Raw genomic sequence first — 20275 nt, forward strand, 5'->3', positions numbered from 1 at the left:
TCCAGTTCCAACGCAATAACAACCCATGACTCTCCTGTTTCCCTTGCCTCTCTGTGGCAGCCTGTCAGTTACTTTTGCTCCTTCACAAAGGCATCTCTTCACCCTCCTTCCTTTGGCTCTGCTGTTGCAGCTGTATCGTTTCTCCAGCACAAACTACACAGCCAGGTGCAGCAGTGCCTGTGGCTCGGGGATGTGCAGGACCAACAGCAGCGTGAGCACAAGGGAGTGTGCCCTGGACTGCTGCAACTCCTCCCTCTGCCTGCAGCTCAACGCTAGCTCCTATGGTAAGTGCCCACAGTGGTAATGGTCTGAGGTTAATCCTGCTGTGGAGGAGGGAGATGATGATGATGGGTAAAACCCATTGCAGAGAGCTAGGGCCGCATCACTGCGTCTCCTCCACATGTGAACCATGGTGGTGAATGTCCTGTGTGTGGCTGTGGAGGGTTCTGCATGGGCTCTGTGCTGGGCACAGCCTCACAGGGCTCCGTCTGTGTCTGCAGGTGATCTGCCCCCCGCCACCACGCCACCGATGACCACCACCTCCAGAGCTCCCCCCCAGAACGTAGGTACCAGCCGGGCAGATGCTGCTGTGGCCGTGGGTGCTGGGTCTGCTTTATGGGGTCAAAACCTGCCTGCACCCCTCCTGCACCTGCTTTATGGGGTCAAAAGCTGCCTCTGGAAGGGGATCCTTAATGAGCATTGAAAGAGGAGAGTCCATAATGAGCCCCGTCAAACGGGCCTGCTCCCAAGCCCAGTGCTTACATCAATTCAAGCAGTTGGAGCTGACTGCATGGAGCCTTTCCTGCAGCCACAGGGACCGATGGGGCACTGCAGCCTTTTTCCACCGCCTGCATGGAGGAGAAGGTGCTTATCTTTGCAGAGGCCTCTTAAGAGGAAGGAAAAGGAGGCTTGAAACTTGTCTGCACTGCTGGTGTTTCACTCAAGCTTCTTCCAGTTTCAGATGGGTGCTGTTTGCCTTTTTATCTCTGTATCTAAAGTGCCTGAGGCAGAACAGAGAGGGGTTTGGGAAGGAGCCCTGAAGAAAGAAGGGCTGTCTAAAGTTCAGTGCTTGTCCTGGGAGTCCTGCTTGCTGAACGTACAGTGTCTGCTCCTCTCTTGTAGGGGAAGGTGTGTGCAGCGTTCTCCTGTCATGGGGATGGATGTTTCAAAGGCAAGAAGGCTGTTGCTAGATGCAGTGTTGGGCAGGACTTCTGTGAGGTAAGGAGCAGGAGAGCCCAGGAGCCTGCATGCTTCCTGGGATGTGAATATTAAAAGCTTGGCAGGGCCCCCAGGCTAATGTCTCTCTCCTCCTTCCAGATGAAGAAGATGGGCTTGAATTACATGGCTGGATGCAGCAAAGCCTGCAAGGCTGCCAAACCAGTCTGTGCTGCTGGGACGAAGGCTTCCTGTTACCAGGAGTGCTGCCCGGCCACCCTGCGAGCCAGCTGCCTGAAGCTGGATGGCAAAGTCCACGTCAGTGGTGCTGGGCGGGTGACTGCGGCCCCGCTCATGAAGCTCATGGTGTGTGGGGTGGTTCTTCTCCTCACTTCCAGGGGCTCTGCTTCCCTCTGGGGGTAAGCAGCAGCCCGGATGCTCTGCAGTGCTCCTCAGCATCCCTGCTGCTCTCTGGCTTCAGCCAAGGCCGCTATTGAACACCCTCTGTTCCATCCCTGTCCTAAGGTGGCCCAGTTGCATGGGGCTGTTTGTTCCCCTGTGCAGGTGCCTCCTGCCACAGGGCAAGCCCCGGCCTCTGAGCTTGGCTCAGTTGCTGCCCTGCACAGGCCCCGGATGCTGATTCCCAAATCCCACCTCTCATCCCTAAGCTCCACTCCAAATCCTGCACCTTCCCAGAGTGGGTGAGTCCCACGTCCTGTTTGGCATCTTACATGCAGTGAGTTTTAACTCCTCGTGATTGAGACTCCCCCAGTGCAGCCAGAGGAAAAGCATTTAATCCATGCACTAAGGAAGCTGCAAAGGGCTGTTCTTCCCTGTGCTGCCACAAACCTGGAGGCCTGGGAGATCTGCAAGCTAAGAAGGGTTTCTGGGAGCTGCTGCAGCTGGGGCTATGGATGCCGGATGAGCGACCTTGGGGCAGGAACAGGAGGGGGTTAAGCCTGCTTAAACCTCAGAAAGTTCTGCCTTGACTGAAGGCACAGAGCCTGCTTTAGTTGATAATCTGCTCACAGCATGGCCTTTCTGGGCATCTTCTTACTTGTTAGTTAAAAACTGCTCTGGTATTGGGATACCTCTTGTCTGTGTTGGTGGAATTAGGAACTGTCTCCTCTCCAGTTGTGAAGCAGGAAAAGGGGATTCATCTAAAAGTGTCTCCTGTTGTAGCTGATCCCTTTCACCGCTGTCATTCTCTGCTGCTAAAGGCAGAGCAGAGCCATGACATGAACCACCTCCAGCCTGTTCCTGCAGCAGCCAGAGCTGCTGTGCTGCAGCACTCACCGGTGTCGGTGCCCGCTCCCGCTCCGCTGTCCTCTGCCGCTGCTGCCTCTTCCAGGATTGCACAAATACAGAGCTGTGGTCAGGGTTTGGAGCGTGTCTGAGCGCGCCGCGGCTCCAGGGGAGGGCCTGGATGGGCCGGCTCGCTGATGGAAGGGGTCTGCTCTGCCAGCCCTGGTGAGGGGCTGTGGGCTGGGACCTGGCGGGGAGCAGATGCGGGGCTGGGTGAGAAAAGCCTCATGGAAGCTGTACCCAGCCCGTTCCACGTCGCAGGGCGCGGGTGCAGTGCGTCCCAAGCACGGCACAAGGGTGTGTTTGGAATTCGATCCAGGCCACAATGGCAGTGTATCCACAGGACCAAGCCAAGGGGTTTCTGACTCAAAGCCAGCACCCAGCTCTATGTTTCTTGTAAGAGCAGGGGCTGACAGTGACTATTTCAGACTGTTCTTTCATTTCCTCTTTGCAGTCTCTCATCCATTCTGGATGGCTGCTGGAGCACAGGGGTGGGAGCAGGAAGGCAGATGGAGAGCAGTTACCTTAATGGGGAATGCTCTGGGGTTTCCTAATCCCTAGATCTTGGCTATTGCTCCTACATCTGTGGGAAGACCTGACCTAGGCTAAACTCTCCCACCTCTATGCAGAAGACTGGTGATGGTTCACACACTCGGTGTTAATTAAGTCCCATAATTATTAATGTCATAATAATTAATAATAAGCAGACTTGTGCCAGCCGGGTCCTGAAATCCAGCAAGGAAACAGCTCAAGGTGCTCCTGATGGAAGAGCCCGTCCTGGTTCTACCAGGGAATGAGCCCTTCTGGCCCTACACTACCCCGGAGCTCCCTCCCTGCCCGTTCCGCTGCATCCAGCCGCCTGTGTGGCTCTGTCCCGGCCTGCAGGACCGGAGCCTGAACCCGCTGCCCGCGGCCGGCAGCTGCCGCTCGGCCAAGCCGCGCTCCGGGCCGGTCCCTCCCGGGGCGGTGCCGTTATTTCCGGCGGCCCCGGCGCGCAGGGTAACGGAAAGCGGCGGCTGCGGCCCCGGTAACGGCCGCCAAAGGGGAGGCCCCGCCTGAGGGGCTGTGGTGGCGGGGGGGGGCCGTGGGCCGGGCCCGGCGGTGGTGCTGAGCGGGGTCGGGGCATGGACCAGTCGGTTGTCATCCAGGAGACCCTGGCGGAGGGCGCGACGTGCCGGATCGTATCCTTTGCAGCGGGGTTGCAGCGGGAGGCCGCGGGCCCCGTCTCGCCGCGGCCGTTCCTTGACGCTGAGCTGAAGGCGGTGCAGGGCCTCCTGTCCGCGGGGGAGGCCGGGGGGAGCCGGCTCCTGGGCCTGGTGGAGACCCGCCGCGGGCTCGCGTAGGTGACAAGGCCGCGGGGGGCGGGTTGGTAGCGGGGCTGCCGCGGGGGCTCCGGGGCTCGGAGGCCGCTTGAGAGCCACGTCCTGCCCCCAAAGGCCTCCGCTGGGCAGCGGGGTGGAGGTGCCGTGCTGCGGGTGGTCACTGGGGACAGCCAGGCCCGGGCTCTGCACTCCGCGCTCTGGTGGGGTTCGCCAGGACACAAACGTGTTCGTTTCAAGGGGCGACCAAGAAGATGGAGATGGGAAAGCCGGGGGACGATAGGCACAGGTTGCTCCTGGGGATATGCTGACTGGACACAAGAGGGAAATCGTGCACACTCAGCCACTGGAATGGTCTCCCCAGGGAAGTGGTGGATTTCCCAACACTGGGCACTGTTAGGGTTGTTCAGCCAGGAGAAGAGAAGGCTCCTTAAGGGAAGATCTCAGAGCAGCTCCACTGCCTAAAGGGGCTACAGGAAACCTGGAGAGGGGCTTTGGACAAGGGCCTGTAGGGACAGGCCAAGGGGAATGGCTTGAACCTGCCAGAGGGGAGACTGAGATGAGCTCTTAGGCAGAAGCTCTTCCCTGTGAGGGTGCTGAGGCGCTGGCCCAGGGTGCCCAGAGAAGCTGTGGCTGCCCCATCCCTGGCAGTGTTCAAGGCCAGGTTGGACACAGGGGCTTGGAGCAAGCTGCTCCAGTGGAAGGGGTCCCTGCCCGTGGCAGCGGTTGGGACTGGAGGAGCTTTAGGGTCCCTTCCAACCCTTCTGTGATTCAGCTGGACAGGCTGCTGGCCCCCCACAGTCAAGAATTGCTTTGGGGTTGGCATGAGGCTGTGCTCGCAGATGCTCCTGGGTGGGATGGGATCTGTCTGTACCTGCAGCGACGCCAGATTCGAGGAGGCATTGCCTCTGTGTCTGCTCTGTGCTTGCAGGATCCACATATACACTCACCGGCGGATGGCCATCGAGGCTGAGGATGTCTGCCTGGAGAAAGTCATCCCCATCACAGAGGGGTTTGCAGTGGAAGAAGGTACGAACACACTTGGGTGGCTTAGCAACCCCCTCCAAAGAAGGGTTTGGAGTCCATAGTTTGTTGTTCTACTTAATGACATTTGGGATCTATTCAGCCTTCACGTTTCTAATTCATTTTGTAATCCCTGGTGACTCCTGTGTGCCATGCACACAGCTGGCAGGGCCCTGAGAGATGAATTGCTCTGCACCTCAGAGTGCCCCATGCCCTTCCAAGCCCCAGCAGGTTTGTTCTGCCTGTCTCTGTGCATACCAGGAGTATTTGGGATTTGAGGAACTTACTGAGCTTGCTAACCTCAGCTCATCAGCGCAGGCTGCAGACCTGTTGCCTTGCTTAGTAACCAAAACTGTGTTTTATATTTGCAGTTGTAATTGACACTGACCTTCACGTCCTTGGTGAGTTCTCTTGTGGTGTTTTGAGCGTTCTGGGCCCTTGCAGCAGCTAAACTCCATGGCATTGGGAGCAGGGGCTCTGGTGGTCTGGACTGTGGAGTGGGAGGATCTTGTCCGGCTCCTGTTGGGGGTCTTGGGGTGCTGTTTGCTGTGATTCATTCATGTTAACAAGTATTGTCCCCCTCGCTCAACCAAAGGAATGTTTTTTCAGAGGCTTTTAAACTGCTGCTGGAAGATTAATCATTGTCACTGAATGAACAGGATAAAAATTACTATAAATGCTGACTTTTCCATTTTTAAATGGCATTCTCATGTAAAATGTGGCTTGGAGAGGCTTGTTGCTAAGTCTGCATGCATTAACCTGCTGCTGCAGAGCACAGGAGATGCTCAGTTGCTGAGGGCTGACCCCAGGAGCTCTTTTTCTCCCCATGTCTTCAGGCTGTGACGTGACTGTCCTGATCACTTCAGAAGATGATGAATTCACGGTGCAGTTGCCTTTTGGTTCCCACACGCGCGCGTTCCTGCGGGAGGTCAGCCGGTGCCGGGAAGGTACGAGCTCCATCACGGGCTGGATGTGACCCGCGGGGTTGGTGGTGGATGGCGGTGCAGGCACTCGGCTGGTCCCTGCTGAAGAGTGCCTGGAACTTGCACCCAGTTGTTACAGCTCGCAGCGTGCTGGCTCCTCACGCAGCTCGGCAGAGATGCTCGGTGTGTTCGCTGAGCAGATGCTGGTACCTGCTGTCCAAAGGCTGCACCGAAGCTCCTTTGGAGCCGGTGAGGGCCAAGCAGAGCTCCCGGCGTGCGCCCTCCCTCTCGCCCTGTTCTCCCGTTGCCCTTCCCGCCCCCGAGGCGAGGATCAGCCCTGCCGCTTGCACGGCCCCGCGCTCACCCCGCTCCCCGCTCCGGCCGGGGCTCGCCTCCGTTCCCGTCGCGCGGTCGCACGGGGCTCTGAGCGCCTGGATCGACCCCCGCGGAAGGCGCGCTCGGAGCCGCCGCCGCCGCTGCCTGCGGGCGGAACGGGGCGGGCGCTGGGGCGGTGCTGAGCCGGGGCGGGCTGGGGCCGGTGGCGGCGCCGAGCTGCGGCGATGTCCGCGGGCGGGCGGCTCCGCCGAGGTGAGCGCGGGTCCCACCGGCGGGCGGGACGGGACGGGGAGGGAAGGGGAAGGAGCGGGGCCGGCGGGGGAGCTGCGCTGACCGGTAGCCCGGCGTCATGCGGGAAACGCCGGTGCTCGGGCACGGCCCGGCGGCTCTGCGGGGGACGACGCCCGCGGCGGGGATCGCCGGGGCTTCGGTGGGTCCGGTGCGGATCGGCTTGGCCCGGCGGCCGCTTCCCTGTTCGCGGAGCGCAGGTGTGGGGACACGCGGAGCACCGCAGCGATTCCTCGAAGTCCGAGCAGAGGAGGGAAGGGGCGAACTTCGGGGTTGCAGTGCGGGACGGGCCCCTCGTGTGAGAATGTGGAGCCTAGAACGGGCTGGGAGAGACCTGGGCGTATCTTGTGCTCGGGAGGCAAAACGGGCTGAACGAAACACAACCCCGGCCCTTTGTTACTGTGGTTTTGTTGTTTCTAGAGCGCAGTAACACCCTATGAATGGTGAGCTCCTTGGGAAGTCGTTCCCCTATTAAATGGTGCCTCTGAGCTTTGGCCAAGTTGCCTTTGCAAGGCTTCATTGTGTTTAGGATGTCTGGTCTAGGTCATGTTTTGCCCAGACAGGTTGGACCAGGTGAGCCTCGAGGTCCCTTCCAGCCTGGCATTCTGTGATTTTATGATCTTGAGTCAGAGGAGTCCAGGCTTTTTGGACCAGGAGTTTTGGTTGGTTTCGTTTTGGTTCTTGCCTCTTGTATTAGCAGAGGAAGATGCTCTCTGCCATGCTTTGGGGTCTTTCAGAACATAAATCGGTATAGAATGAGGTTTTGTCTTCCAGGAATAGCTCTGTCTCATTCTGTCCTTAAATTAACATGCATACTGAGATAGCAACTTTGATATGCAAATCAAAGCACATTTAAATACTGTATAAATACTGCCATTTGCTAGTTGAATCATAGAACTGTTTAGGTTGGACAAGGCCGTTAAGATCCAGTCCAGCCGTTAACCCAGCGCTGCCAAGTCCATCACTAAACCATGTCCCTAAGGGCAACATCCACAGGCTCTTATATACCTCCAGGGATGGTGACTCCACCACTGCCCTGGGCAGCCTGTTCCAGGCTGATAAACCTCTTGGTGAAGGCGTTTTTCGTAGTATCCAGCCTAAACCTTCCCTGGTGCGACTTGATAGATAGTGAAGTGATACTAGTTCGTTACCTTCCCTGTGAATTAAAGCTGGCTGGTGATTGAGAGCGTCTGTAAAGGGATTTAAATGTGCTTCGCTTTGTATGGTTTCTGTTCACAATTTTGGTTAAAGCCCCTACCCCACGACCTCTCTCTGTGCAGTCGCAGTCACAACTGCGGTGCTGCTTTGTTTGGAACCCTGAAGAAAGCCAGTTTACTTCCCTCCAGGCTGGAGTAGCCCAGTCCTGCATGGACTGCTGCTTACACTTCCATTAAGCAGAGAGCAGACTGGCTAAGGCTCATCTAACTAATGGCAGGGCTAATTTAATTCTCCCTTCTGAACACTTGCGTGTAAATTCTGTGTTATCCAGAAGATACATTTTCCTGCTGTGGCACTATAATGTCAGCGCATGTTTTTAACAAGAGCATCTTTATTCCTGCTTAAATCTCCTTTAGCTGCAAATCCTGCCTGATTCAGACTGCACACTTCCTGCTGTTCTGTAATCTCTGCACATAGCTCTTCATTTCTGTACCCAGTGCAATTATTGAGCAAGGTCATTACCTTGCTAAATATTCCACTTCAGTTTGCTAACCCATAGATCCCTCTGGCTATGTGTATCTAGATATAAATTTGTCCCAGGGAAACAGCCCTTTTCCACGGTGACTTTCTTAGGAGAATCCTACCTGAAACTGATTTCTGCTCATGAGGTTAAAATGCAAAACTGTGATCCACGACTGCGATCTGTGGATCATGTCGTGGCTGTGTCAGCGGCTCTGAGCAGGACACAAGTCATAGGAACCTAGAGCGGTTTGGGTTGGAAGGGACCTTAAAGCTCATCCAGCTCCAACCCCTGCCACGGGCAGGGACACCTTCCACTGGAGCAGCTTGCTCCAAGCCCCTGTGTCCAACCTGGCCTTGAACACTGCCAGGGATGGGGCAGCCACAGCTTCTCTGGGCACCCTGTGCCAGCGCCTCAGCCCCCTCACAGGAAAGAACTTCTGCCTAATGTCTACTCTAAATCGTCTCTCTTTTAGCTTAAAGCTCTTGTCCTATCTCTCTACATTGCTTGGTGTTTACAGGAGAGCTTGCAGAGGCTCAGGCAGCACTGGTGCAGTACTTAATGCCTGTATGAAGTACTGTGGTGAGCTCCATCCCAGCTCACCAAGACTGGGCTTCGCAGCACATCTCTGAGCTGTATATGCTCCTGTTCGGCCCTGTGTGGCTTTGGCTGCGTGATCCATAATGAGGTTTGAGTCACGGGCTCTTCTGTAGCCAGGCTCTGATAAATCCTCTTACACAGTCTTTATTTTCAGAGGGCTCTTGGGCAGAAGAGGTTTTCCAAGTTGAGAACACGGCCACTTCTTGTCAGGTTGTTTATATTCTGAGTGCCTCGGTAAACTGCTTCAGCTTCTATTTCTGGTTTGTGCTCTTCTCCTGGAGCACGTATTATGACAACAATAACATTGTAATTCTTCTGAGCTGTGCTCACTGAAAGAGCAGCTCAGCTGAATGACTGGAACCTTAGAATCTTAAGAACAGTTTCTACATCATCGTTAGATTTGTGTGCCAAGTGGCATCATCTTGAGGCACTTCTTTCGCATTGAGGCACTTCTTTCTGCTGCGGTACAGTGGGCTCATGTGGTGACTGTTCTACACGGTCTTGAGTGGGGAGATGCTTGTGCTTTGCTATGTGCTTGTAGATAAGTAGAAACCCTTTAAATGGTAGTGTGGGTTTTGGGGGGTTGTTTTTTCTTCCTTTTCCTTTCTTTGTACTTCCTGCTTTCTTTCAGAAAGGAAAACCCTGTTATTAACCTACATTTTTTAGATTCCTAGGATAAAGCCTTGGATTTTGTGCTGCTAAGTCCTGGTTTGGCTTAGCTCTGATGGAGAACCAACAGCTCTGCTGCTCTCTGTGACCCCACCACATCCTAGTGGCAATTCTTCCTCTAGAGGGGAAGCTGCATCGTCACGGAACAGTTCTGTCACATTAAGTTAGATCTCTCAGGTGATGAAGAGAGGCTGCGGGGTGCTTTGTTTCTCCACACAGATCTAATACTCTGCTGACAGATTTTTGCCAGGGTGTGCATGAGTGCGTTGATAAATTAAAGACCATTTTGTGTTAAATGTGAAACTCTTTGGTTTTGTTGTTTTTCTTTGCAGAAGTGGTTGGCTCTGAAGGTGTCAAACAGAACGGAAAAAAGCCTGTGGTTACTCAGAACCGGAGCTGCGACAGCACTGATAGAGGTGCTCCTCGGTATGGTATCTCTCTCTTTTTGTGTAGTTTATGGGGAAGCAGTTGAATCGGAGAATCCCAGCCTGGTTTGGGTTGAAAAGGACCTTAAAGCTCATCCAGTTCCAACCCCTGCCGTGGGCAGGGACACCTTCCACTACAGCAGCTTGCTCCAAGCCCTGTCCAACCTGGCCTTGAACACTGGCAGGGAGTGTTCACGTGAAGGGAGAGTTGTGCACGTCAGCTCTTCTTGGAAGGTCTAGTGAGGACTAAATGTGCTGGCGACGTTTCTTTGCTGGTTTAGCTACGGCTCTCCTCCACAAAGGATCTCTGTAGAGTGACAGTAAATATATATAAGTTCCAGGTACTCTGTCGCATGCGGATGGAATGAACTGTGATGGGCAGATTGTTGATGCTTTGATGTCTAGAGAAAGAAAAAGAAAGTGCAGTGATCTTTCTGCTTCCTTGTTTTCAGTGGGAAACCGACTGGGGAAGTTCGTCTCTGGTGGCAGCACGTGAGGTCTGTGCACACACCAGTGCTCGAGCAGTCTTGTGGCTGCATTATCTGGTTCCATCTGGGAGCGGCTGCATCGGCTGCAGTCCCCAGAGGGGTGGAATCTAGAGCAGAAGTTGTCAACTGCAGATTGTAGTTAGGAGAGGAGAAAGTTCAGCACAAGGATGCTGTCAGAGCTTTAGTGGGAATTTCAGTGCAGCCTCTCAGGGACAGTCCTGCTAGTCCCCTATTTGGGCATAGTTTGGAAGTTTAGTAGGACAGGAGCCACTAGCCTTGTTTATTTGGAATTCAGAGAGCTTTGGCTTAGGGCCACCCTGTCCCATAGATATACTCTTCAAATGTCACAGTTTCATTTTCCAGTTCCCAGGACTTTGTGGACCTTGCTGTGTATCCTTCGAAGCCTGTGTGCTGTCCTTGGCACTGGTGTGCAAGTTGGTGACCTTAAATTCTTATCATCATCCTTTTGGTGTGGGAACTCCCAAGCTGTGGTATTAGTGCTATTGCAAAAGGAGTTTGCAGAGCCGTGAGACACTAAATAAAACCACCCCTACCTCCACCCATTCTGTGCCGCCTCCTTGCTAGGCAGAGCTGGGAGTTTTCCAGCAGAGGCTTTGCTTCTGCTGAGGTCAGAAGGGCTGAGCAGGGGCAGCAGGAGATGAGATTTGCATCTCTTTGCTCCAGGAAGCAGGAAAGGTGGACAGGTTTTGTATCGACATTGAGGTGTGAGTAAGGCCTGCTGTGAATCAACAGGTTGCACCACGTTAGTGAAAACCACTTGTTATTTTAGTTACACTGGTTTTATCTATAGGTATAAGAAATGCACCTTTTGGTCTTGTTTGCTTATCCCAAAGATCGATTATCATCTGTGAAACAGATAAGTGTGAATCAAGTCCTTGGTGGCAGAAAGAAGCTGTTCAGGGTGTGCGCATATCCTGGGTTTCATCACACAGTTTTGCTTTTGTTTCCAGGCAAAACAAACCCAAACTTGAAGTGACAACTGAAATGGTGCGGTCCTCCAGCGTCATGGTGTCAGACAAGGCTTCAATCTTGTCAGAGCCAAAGTTTGGACTACGAGATACTATTGTTAAATCTCAGCTTCTACAACAGGAAGGTTCCTACACACACATCCAGAACTTCAGGTAATGGTCATTCCTGAGAAGGACTTCTTCTTGTGGGATGTAAGTTTGTTAGGATAAGCTGTTACTTCATCTAGGTTTGATGTACACTAGGAAAGTGTGATCCGTGCTTCCCAGAACAGCTTGCTTTCCTCACTTAGGCATTAGCAGAGAAGAATTTCATTCGTGTCTCTGTTGAGGCCTCCTGTTCTTGTTGAGAAAATGGCCTCTTTAAAATGACTTTTTCCTGTGCTTATTTCAGACTGTGTCTGGATATGCATCAGTTCTGTGCACCTCTGGCCTTCTCTCTCACCGCTCTGTTCACTCCTTATCATGTAGTCTTCTTTCTTTTCTATACTACATGTAAATGTGTGTGTTGTCTGTAAAGATGCTGCTGTAATTAAATCATTTTAGGGCTTTAAATTTTGTCACGTTTTCCTAATTCTCCCCCTGGAAACATCTTATTTCTGATCAGTTATATCTAGTATTAAGTACATGGGTTACTAACAGGGGTATTTCCATCAGCTCTACAATTGCAGGGCTTTCATGACTCTCTTTGCAGATTTTTTGTGGGGACATACAATGTGAACGGTCAGTCACCCAAAGAGAGCCTCCAGCCCTGGCTGAGATGTGATGCTGAGCCTCCAGACATCTACTGTGTTGGGTGAGTGTCTCTTTCTGGCCCATCCTTCCGCACCTTAACTGTGGGTTGCTTGCCTGTGAGTTGATAGCGTGGAGGTTTAGCCAAGACACTACAGCTGAGGAATGTTTGCACCGACTACTCCATTGCACAGCTTTAGAGTATGTGTTTGCACAGCCTGGAAGGGCTGTAAATCTGATAGTGCTTGAATTCTGGCACTGCAGGGTTACAAAATCTTTAATGCCGTTCAGTTTATCTATAGGTATAAGAAATGCACTTTCAGTTTAATCCTAATAGTAACTGAGCTTTTTACACTTAGCATACCTCTAAAATCTGCATAACTGAATTCGAGTTTTCAGTTATAAATGTAGTGAGTATAAACTGATTCAGTTCTTTCCCAGAGGGAAGGGTTGGAAAGTTATAAACAAGTGCATGCATCCATGGGTTCCTTCCTCTTAACACAGTTTCCAGGAGCTTGATCTGAGTAAAGAAGCCTTCTTTTTCAATGACACACCGAAGGAAGAAGAGTGGTTTAAAGCTGTAACTGACAGTCTTCACCCAGATGCCAAATATGCAAAGGTAAATGCGGCTTTTGGGGAGGTTTGATTTCCACTTGGGCCTCTTTTCTCTTTGTTTTTTCTTGTTCTCAGTTGCTGTGACATCCAGAGGTTCATTGTCTATAGCTCTTGGTCAGGCAGAAGCACTCTGAAGGTGAAGCAGGGAGGGTTTCTGTGCAGAGTACCAAGGTGAGGGCAGGACAGGAGACCAGAGCTAAGCATCCATGCATAAAGGAAGCTCCTGCTATCATGGGGGAAGAGAATAGGAAGTATCTTAGCTTCTTCCATGTCTGTCTCCACAGGGCATGGTGGAATGAGTTGTGAAGGTTATCTTGGTAGGAATGCTACTTACGGTTTGGCTCCTGCTCCTTAGGTTTCTTGTTTCTTGTCACTGTTGTTGAAGGGAAGTTCCTTCCATGAGCTGTGCCTGTGCTGGAGGTTTTGCTTTGGGCTTCAGCTTTGTTTACTGGGGTGCTGGTCCCTGGCTCTTCCCTGTGCTGTGCTGTTGGGAGCGCTTGTGGGCCCCGCTGCTCTGTTGGATGAGCCTGGAACTCTCTCCATTTGGTGACCTGTGTTCTGGACTGGGGATGATGTTCCTTCTCACTCTAAACCCCTCCCATTCAAGTATTTAATGGAACAGGATCTGTTTTTCAGGTGAAACTTGTGCGGCTCGTGGGAATCATGCTTCTGTTGTACGTGAAAGCGGAACTTGCTTTGAACATCTCGGAGGTGGAAGCTGAGACTGTGGGAACTGGAATCATGGGGAGGATGGTAAGAATGGCCACTGTGTGTGAGATGGAGAAAAGCCCTGGAGAGCCCCTCTCCTTAAACGTAGCGGTTATTCCTCCAGCTGAGGGATGCAGCTGCCTTTGGAAGCACCTAATCCTGTCCTCTTGCCAGCTCCGGCTGTTGCCACAGGGAATTGCCCTCTGCTTGCAAAGGCTCAAAGAGCTTGAGGGAGAATCTTTGAAGGCCTTTTCTTCCTGATTGCACATGCTGGGCTGTGTGGGGCCTGGCTCTCATGTGATTTTGTTGCTGGCTCTGATTCTGCCCAAAGCAAGTAACACAGGGAGATGTGAGTAGAAGAAACATGAATGTGCCTATCCAGATTAGTTTTCCTGAGGAGGACTTCCTGCACGTTCCACACCACTGAATGAAATCTGTGCCCTTTGAATGTAGTTTCTGTTGTTTTAATACCTTGTCAGTGGTGGGTTTGACCAGCTAAGCCACGTGCTTCCCCCTCCATTTACAGTTGTCTTCTTTTGTGTTAAAAGATTCAGTTTGTGGCTAAATTGGTTTCAGGACTTGCTGAAGTAATGGAGCAGATCTTAGTGATTTTACTTTCCTTTTGTGTTAGCTAATTCCTGAATGACAAACTGAACTCTATGTGCTTGCTGTGTGCAACCTTCACGTGAGTTACTGGCTTCAATTCATGCACTAATTGTCAGTGGCATTTTCAGCCTTTTCCTTCCTCTGCAGTTAAACCATCTGCCTCAATGTCTTTTGGCTTGGCCACTTCAAGTAACTCCTTTGTGGATTCATCTGTTGTGTAGAAGCTTCTGACTAATGTCTTTGTCTTTATCTTTCAGGGTAACAAAGGTGGTGTTGCCATAAGATTTAAGTTCCATAACACTAGTGTGTGCATTGTGAATTCCCACCTCGCAGCTCACATGGAGGAATACGAGCGGAGGAACCAGGACTTCAAAGACATCTGCTCTCGGATGCAGTTCTGCCAGTCGGATCCAGATTTGCCCCCTCTCACTATTGGCAAACACGAGTATGCTTCCTGACTCTGGGAATTGCTGCATGTGGCAAGGAAGAACCATCTGAATGTACTGGGGCATGATGTTCCCTCGGCAGGGTTGTAAGAAGGGGTGCCCAGTGATCTGTAGGGGCCTGAAATGCTTTACCATAAGCCTGTTTTGAGAGTGATACCCCTACAGTGCTGACAAGTCCCTTGCCTTCTTATGCTATTCCAGGTTCTTTTATTTTCAAGCATGGAGTGGGAATGGGGTGATGATAATATGCATCAGTTTCCCAAGTGGGTTGTGGGATTTAATGAGTGTGGACCATTAAAAGTACCAGTTATTAACAGATAGTGACAAGCATGCAGAATAGGAATCGAACCCAGCAAAGGCAGAAAATGTAGCTTCTCTTTCAAGTTTTCAGTCTTGTTCTCTCTGATGGAGAAGCATCCACCCGATCCTGTTGAAGAAGAGCTCCTGCTGGCACTGGGTGGTTTGAGGCACGGCTGCGGCGCTGGCAGCTTGTGCTTTGGACATCCTCAGGCCTCTATGCAGACTTCTGGTGTACGTTCTCTTTCAGTGTGATTCTATGGTTGGGTGACCTCAACTATCGGCTGGAGGATCTGGATGTGGCAAAAGTGAAGCAGCTTGTAGATGAGAAAGCATTTGTAGAGCTTTGCCAGTATGACCAGGTACTGATGTCTCACCTACCTGCAGGTGGTGCTGGAGGGTGCTAGTTAGAAACTGCAGTGCTGAACATCTCCCTTTTAGCTCATATGGGAACTGTGCTTGAGCTTACTGAAAATTACGTTTTTTATCCTTTTTTCTTTCCTAGCTAAAGAGGCAAATGGATGCAAATGCAGCCTTTGAAGGCTTTACAGAGGGAGAGATTTGTTTCCAGCCAACATACAAATATGATGCTGGCTGTGATGACTGGGACACAAGGTATGGTGGTTGCTTCATGTGTGATGCTACCAAAGGAAATAAAGCTAAAAAGAATTGCAGAGCTAATGGCTATAAATAGGAGCAGTTCTGAGGTTGTAGCTCTTGGGTTGGAAGGGACCTTAAAGCTCATCCAGTTCTAAGCCCCTGCCACAGGCAGGGACACCTTCCACTAGAGGTAGTAAAGAAGTAGAAAGTAAAGCGTGCTACAGAGATACCTAATAGTAGACATTTATAACTAGTAAAAGCAACTGTAGAAAATACAGCTTTGATAGAGACCTAGCTCCACACCACATCAACAAAACAGCAAGTCTGGGGGAGAGCAGGATTGCGCCTTGCATTGCTGCCCCACCTGCACTGTGCTTGGAAACTCATTTAGACCTCTGTTGTAGTGAGAAGTGTCGCATTCCAGCCTGGTGTGATCGGATACTCTGGAAAGGGCAGAACATCACCCAGCTGAGCTATCGCAGCCATATGGCTTTGAAGATCAGTGATCATAAGCCAGTGAGCTCCGTGTTTGAAATTGGGGTAAGTACATCAGTGCTGAAGGAAATAACTTGCTGACCTTGTGCCCTGCGCGGGGAGAGCAGGAAGGAGGGGGCAGGTTCTCCTGCCAGACTCCCTCTCCTCTTGCTTTATGGCATCCACAGAGAACAATGGTTTAAAAGGTGGGCTAGATAAGATACTGAGGTAGGACTGTGGTCCTAGTAAGCCAGGGTTGTGATAAATGACTCAGCGAAGCAAAATAATGCATTAATATCTGGAGGTGTTTGTTCAGAAGTGTTCTTTTGCCTTTTTTTTTTTTTTATTATTTTCCTAATAACACAGAAACTTGAAGTGCAGGAATTTTACATCAAATAACACAGCAGAGTGTTTTCAGGCTTTTATTTAAGGAAAGACCACAAGAGCTGCTCTACTACTACTTGCTAGTTATGGCACGGTCCTTTCCGGTTGGATCCCCAGGGCATCTTGGAGTGTGAGTGCTCCAGGTGGCTCTGTTCATTGCACATGTTGTATACACTGCTGTGCTGCTAAAATCAGATCAGTTCATGTTTCCAGCTGTGTTATAGCTCTCCCACAGAGGTGCAGTCAGTGCCTGTTGCTGCAGTGTGTGTCCTTTTCAGGTGAAAGTTGTGGATAAGGACCTGTACCGAAAAGCCTTCGAGGAAATAGTGCGCTCCCTGGATAAGCTGGAGAATGCCAACATTCCCTCGGTGACCCTTTCACGGAGAGAGGTAGGGTATGCTCGTGTGCTGTGATTCCCTAGACCCCATATTCCATTGGTAGAAGATGGGGTCTGGTTCCAAAGAGCAGTAATAGTTTGTCTTCCAACTGTTCTCTGTTTACAAGCCCTAGAAATAGTAGTTTCTGTGTAGATGCAGGTAAATTCCATCCACAGAACCAGACTGAAACACAGGCTGTGCTGCTCCCTGAGGTGGGGTGAGAGTAAAAGGACAGTTTGTGGCCTTTGCTCTGACTTGTTCTTTGAAACATAAAATGTAAATTCTGGAGGATCTGGAAAAGGTCACAAAACTGGCATTTGCTTTGTTTTGGGGCCTACAAAAGATAAGCAAATGAGACATTTGAGGCTTCAGTTATCTTGTTGTCAGGTTTCATTGAGGTTATTTGAGGGGAATATTTGTTTTAAAGGGCCCACTGATACAACTAACTTAGCATATAGAGTAAGCAAATGTAATCCTGTGTAGTCCTGGAAGAGATGGGATGCAGGAGCAATGGGGTTAATCTGAGTATTTTGCAGCTTAATGATTAAACCACAGGACAGGAATTGCTGCTGGTGCTTGGCAAGGTGGACTTGGCTGATAATGGTGACTGGTATTTGTTTCTAGTTCCATTTTGAGGATGTGAAATACATGCAGCTGCAGGTGGAGAGGTTTACAATCCGCAATGGACAAGTGCCCTGCCAGTTCGAATTTATCAGCAAACCAGATGAGGAAAGCTACTGCAAGGAGTGGCTCATTGCTAATCCCAGTAAGGGCTTTCTGCTCTCAGGTGAGCTCCTCATTGTTCATCTCTTGTTAATGAGCTACTGTTGTCACCTTGTGTCTTAGTTCCCTCTGCTGTTTTGAGACTCCTGTGCCTGTTTGCAGGTTTATTGGTTTAATACCTTTTTTTAATGAAGTATGTTGGGTTTTTTGTCTTCTGGCAGATGCTGAGATCACAATTGAGCTGGAGGTGTTTGTTAATAAAGCTACAGCTACACACTTAAACTCTGGAGAGGAAAAACTTGAAGATATCTTGGTCTTACACCTGAACAGGGGGAAGGATTATTTCCTATCTGTAACAGGCAACTACTTGCCAAGTTGCTTTGGGTCTCCCATTCATACGCTGTGTCACATGAGGGAACCGATCCAGGATATGTCAGCAGAATCCATTTGGAAACTTGTGAGTTTCAGGCAAGATTCTCTTCTGAACCCACAAGAACCATTAAACTAGATGTTAAGTCTTTATCCTTAAAGAGCCTTCTTCCACTTCCCTGGTCCATAGTCTGAGAATGCTGATACAGCTTGTGCTCTCCAGTGCACCGTCTGCACACCCTGCCCTAGTTCTTCACGTGGAGGAACCAACCCATTTCATATAGAGAGCACTGGAAGTAAGATCCATTTGCTCTGCCTGCATGTTTAAAAAAAGGTGTGCAACTTCTAAATGTGGATCTTTTCCCCAAGCCTTTGGCTTTCTCCGCATGGAATGGAGATGTGTGTGTAGATGTGAGGCATGATGTAATGCTTCTATAGAGCTAAGTGCACATGAAGCATGTTTATGAGAGCAGCTTGTTTCTTCTGTCTGGACTTCAGATACAAATGTGCCTGTTGTACTAGTCTTGCATGAAGTTGTGACTGAAGCTGCAGTTTCTCAGCAAGTCTTAACTCTCGGGTATTAGCAAGAACTTGGCTAGCTGCCTTTTTTCTCCCTTTCTTTTTCCCCCCCTCTCCCCACACCTCCTTCCCTCAGACCCTGATGCCACTAGAAATGAGTGATGATGCTGTTCCAGCTGAAAAGCCAATGGACATCCCAAAAGAGCTGTGGATGATGGTGGATCACTTGTACCTCAACGCTTCCCAGCAGGTTGGCAGCGTTTGTACTGTAAGCTCAAAATAACTGGTTTGCATTGGGTTTAGTTTTGAAGAAAATACTGGTAATAGCAGTCGTTGTGAACTGTGGCCAATGGCAGAGAGAGATAAAGGACACTGAGATAAGTGGTCCTGGTGCTCCGGGTTGCACCATTTCAGGCTGGTGACCTTGTCTGTGTGTGGCTTGCATCACCAGCCTCCCTCCTGCATTGCTTGCTACTGCACAGCAGCCTTGCTAGAGCTGCTCATGGTGAGATTTGTGCTGATAACTAACCATTTAGAGAGATTTTTCCAGCCAGATTACAACAACATTGCTATATTTATCCAAAGAACTTTTATTTCACTTGAGAACGACTACTGGTCTTTGCAGGAGGATCTCTTTCAGCAACCAGGCCTGAGATCTGAATTTGAGCAAATCCGAGATTGTTTGGACAAAGGAATGCACGATACCCTCCGTATCCTTTCTGCCTGATGTCTGGTAAAGCTCACTACACCTCAGTGATCAAAGCTGGAAAGGATTTGATCAATCTGCTGTGCTCCACCATGGTTTTTAAATCGTTGTGTCTCGTCTTGGGGTAACTGAGCTCTGTACTTCCTGCTACTCCTCGTTGTCAGTACTAATGCCTCCACTAATTCCTTGCAGTGTTGATGAATCATGTAAGAGTCCAACTGCCAAAGGAAACAGCTTGCTGTGTGAAGTGATGTAACTCGAAGCTGTGAACAATAGGAGAGGTTTTTGGAGACTTAGGCAAAGATTAATGTTTCAGCAGAAATGTGACCAAACCAGATCGCATTGTACTTGCCTCTTCCTTAACCCTCTTTGGATCAGTTGGCAGCAACCACTCGGTAGCAGAAGCCCTGCTGCTCTTCCTGGAAAGCCTGCCTGAGCCGGTCATCTGCTCCAGGTTCTACAGCAGCTGTTTGGAGAGTGCCAACAACTACCCTCAGAGCTGCCAGGTATTGCTGGCTTCACTGTTCTCTAGTTCCAGAGGGAGGGCAGGCAAACTGGGTTATGCCCAGACTAGTTTTTGCTCTCAGGAATGGTGCTTTGGTTATGAAGGGCAGACAGGGTGGTGTTGGTAATAGATGCTGCTAAGCCATTGCTGTGTCTTCAATGTAAATGCTGTTTTTTCTGCCTTCCTCAGATTATCTCTAACCTGCCAGCGTGCCATAAGAATGTGTTTGACTATCTCATGGCATTTCTACGAGAACTACTGAAAAATTCAGGGAAAAACCATTTGGATGTGAATATTCTTGGTAAGCAGAGCAGAATACCCCTTCTGTTCCGAGGGGGTTGGCAGTGGTGTAACAAATGTGAGCACAGTCGTGGCCTCACTGCTCTGAAGCATTTAACAACGAGCAGTCCATAGAAAACCAGTCACTGCAGCAGCCTAAGCGAGGTGTGTGGGTCACCAGCCTTACCTTACCCCATTCTGAAGGCAGGTGCTGCCTCTGACTGACTGGGGTTGGGGGAATTACCCTTGCTGCCCTGCTGCTGAGCAGCTCTTCCTGTCTGCTTTATTGATTTCTCTTTTCTGTTATGAATACAGCCAGTATATTTGGTGGCTTGTTACTTCGACCTCCTCCTGGACATCCTCCACCTGATATAACTGAAAAGAGTAAAGCTCAGCAATTTATCCATCAGTTCCTCTTGAGAGAAGACAATCTACCATGAATCTCAGATGCAGCTAATCTTATTTTTAGATATCAAATTACTGTAAAAATATTGGTTTTGTACAGTATACTGGCTTTTTTTTTTATACATATCACAATATTTTATACAATCTATGGCTTTTGAAGGCACAGAGCAGGGAGTTAGAATCAGCTGTCACTGTTTAAGGTGTAAAGTATATAAGATTTCTAAATAAGCTGTACGTAGACAAGCAGAAATATAAAAGCTGATACTTAACACTGTATTTTATTTATGTTGTATTAAAACTCAGACTTTTAAGTCTGTGTTATTTAAATAAAGAGT

At 50.2% G+C, this 20275-nt stretch overlaps 1 protein-coding gene across 7 annotated transcripts; it reads left to right on the forward strand.

Annotated features, from left to right (window-relative positions):
* Nucleotides 1-199: 199 nt before the first annotated feature.
* Nucleotides 200-20275, forward strand: INPP5B (inositol polyphosphate-5-phosphatase B). Of its 7 annotated transcripts, XM_080632246.1 has the most exons (24): nt 267-284; nt 501-562; nt 1123-1218; nt 1318-1574; nt 4711-4808; nt 5174-5203; nt 5639-5749; nt 9629-9722; nt 11181-11351; nt 11890-11991; nt 12432-12546; nt 13179-13295; nt 14114-14301; nt 14850-14961; nt 15105-15214; nt 15604-15739; nt 16336-16446; nt 17059-17221; nt 17379-17614; nt 18182-18295; nt 18671-18755; nt 19130-19257; nt 19446-19557; nt 19851-20275. In XM_080632246.1, the coding sequence occupies exons 2-24, from the start codon at nt 530-532 to the stop codon at nt 19973-19975; spliced, it is 2844 nt and encodes a 947-aa protein (XP_080488372.1). In that variant the 5' UTR covers nt 267-284; nt 501-529; the 3' UTR covers nt 19976-20275. The 7 variants fall into 7 exon arrangements, with proteins under 7 accessions (XP_080488375.1, XP_080488372.1, XP_080488376.1 ...); XM_080632249.1 differs by lacking the exons at nt 19130-19257; nt 19446-19557; nt 19851-20275 and adding an exon at nt 18944-19122 and having other exon boundaries at nt 200-284; nt 18671-18778; XM_080632248.1 differs by lacking the exons at nt 267-284; nt 501-562; nt 1123-1218; nt 1318-1574 and adding exons at nt 3470-3641; nt 3720-3799 and having other exon boundaries at nt 19851-20273.

This window comes from Psittacula echo (genome assembly GCF_963264785.1).
Source record: "Psittacula echo genome assembly, chromosome: 21".
NCBI classification, from domain to species: domain Eukaryota; kingdom Metazoa; phylum Chordata; class Aves; order Psittaciformes; family Psittacidae; genus Psittacula; species Psittacula echo.

Coding starts and splice junctions, on each gene's coding strand:
- INPP5B (XM_080632246.1), top strand. CDS start 530: ATGACCACCACCTCCAGAGCTCCCCCCCAGAAC. Junction 5,750..9,628: donor GGTCAGCCGGTGCCGGGAAG/GTACGAGCTCCA, acceptor TTTTCTTTGCAG/AAGTGGTTGGCTCTGAAGGT. Junction 19,258..19,445: donor ACTACCCTCAGAGCTGCCAG/GTATTGCTGGCT, acceptor TGCCTTCCTCAG/ATTATCTCTAACCTGCCAGC.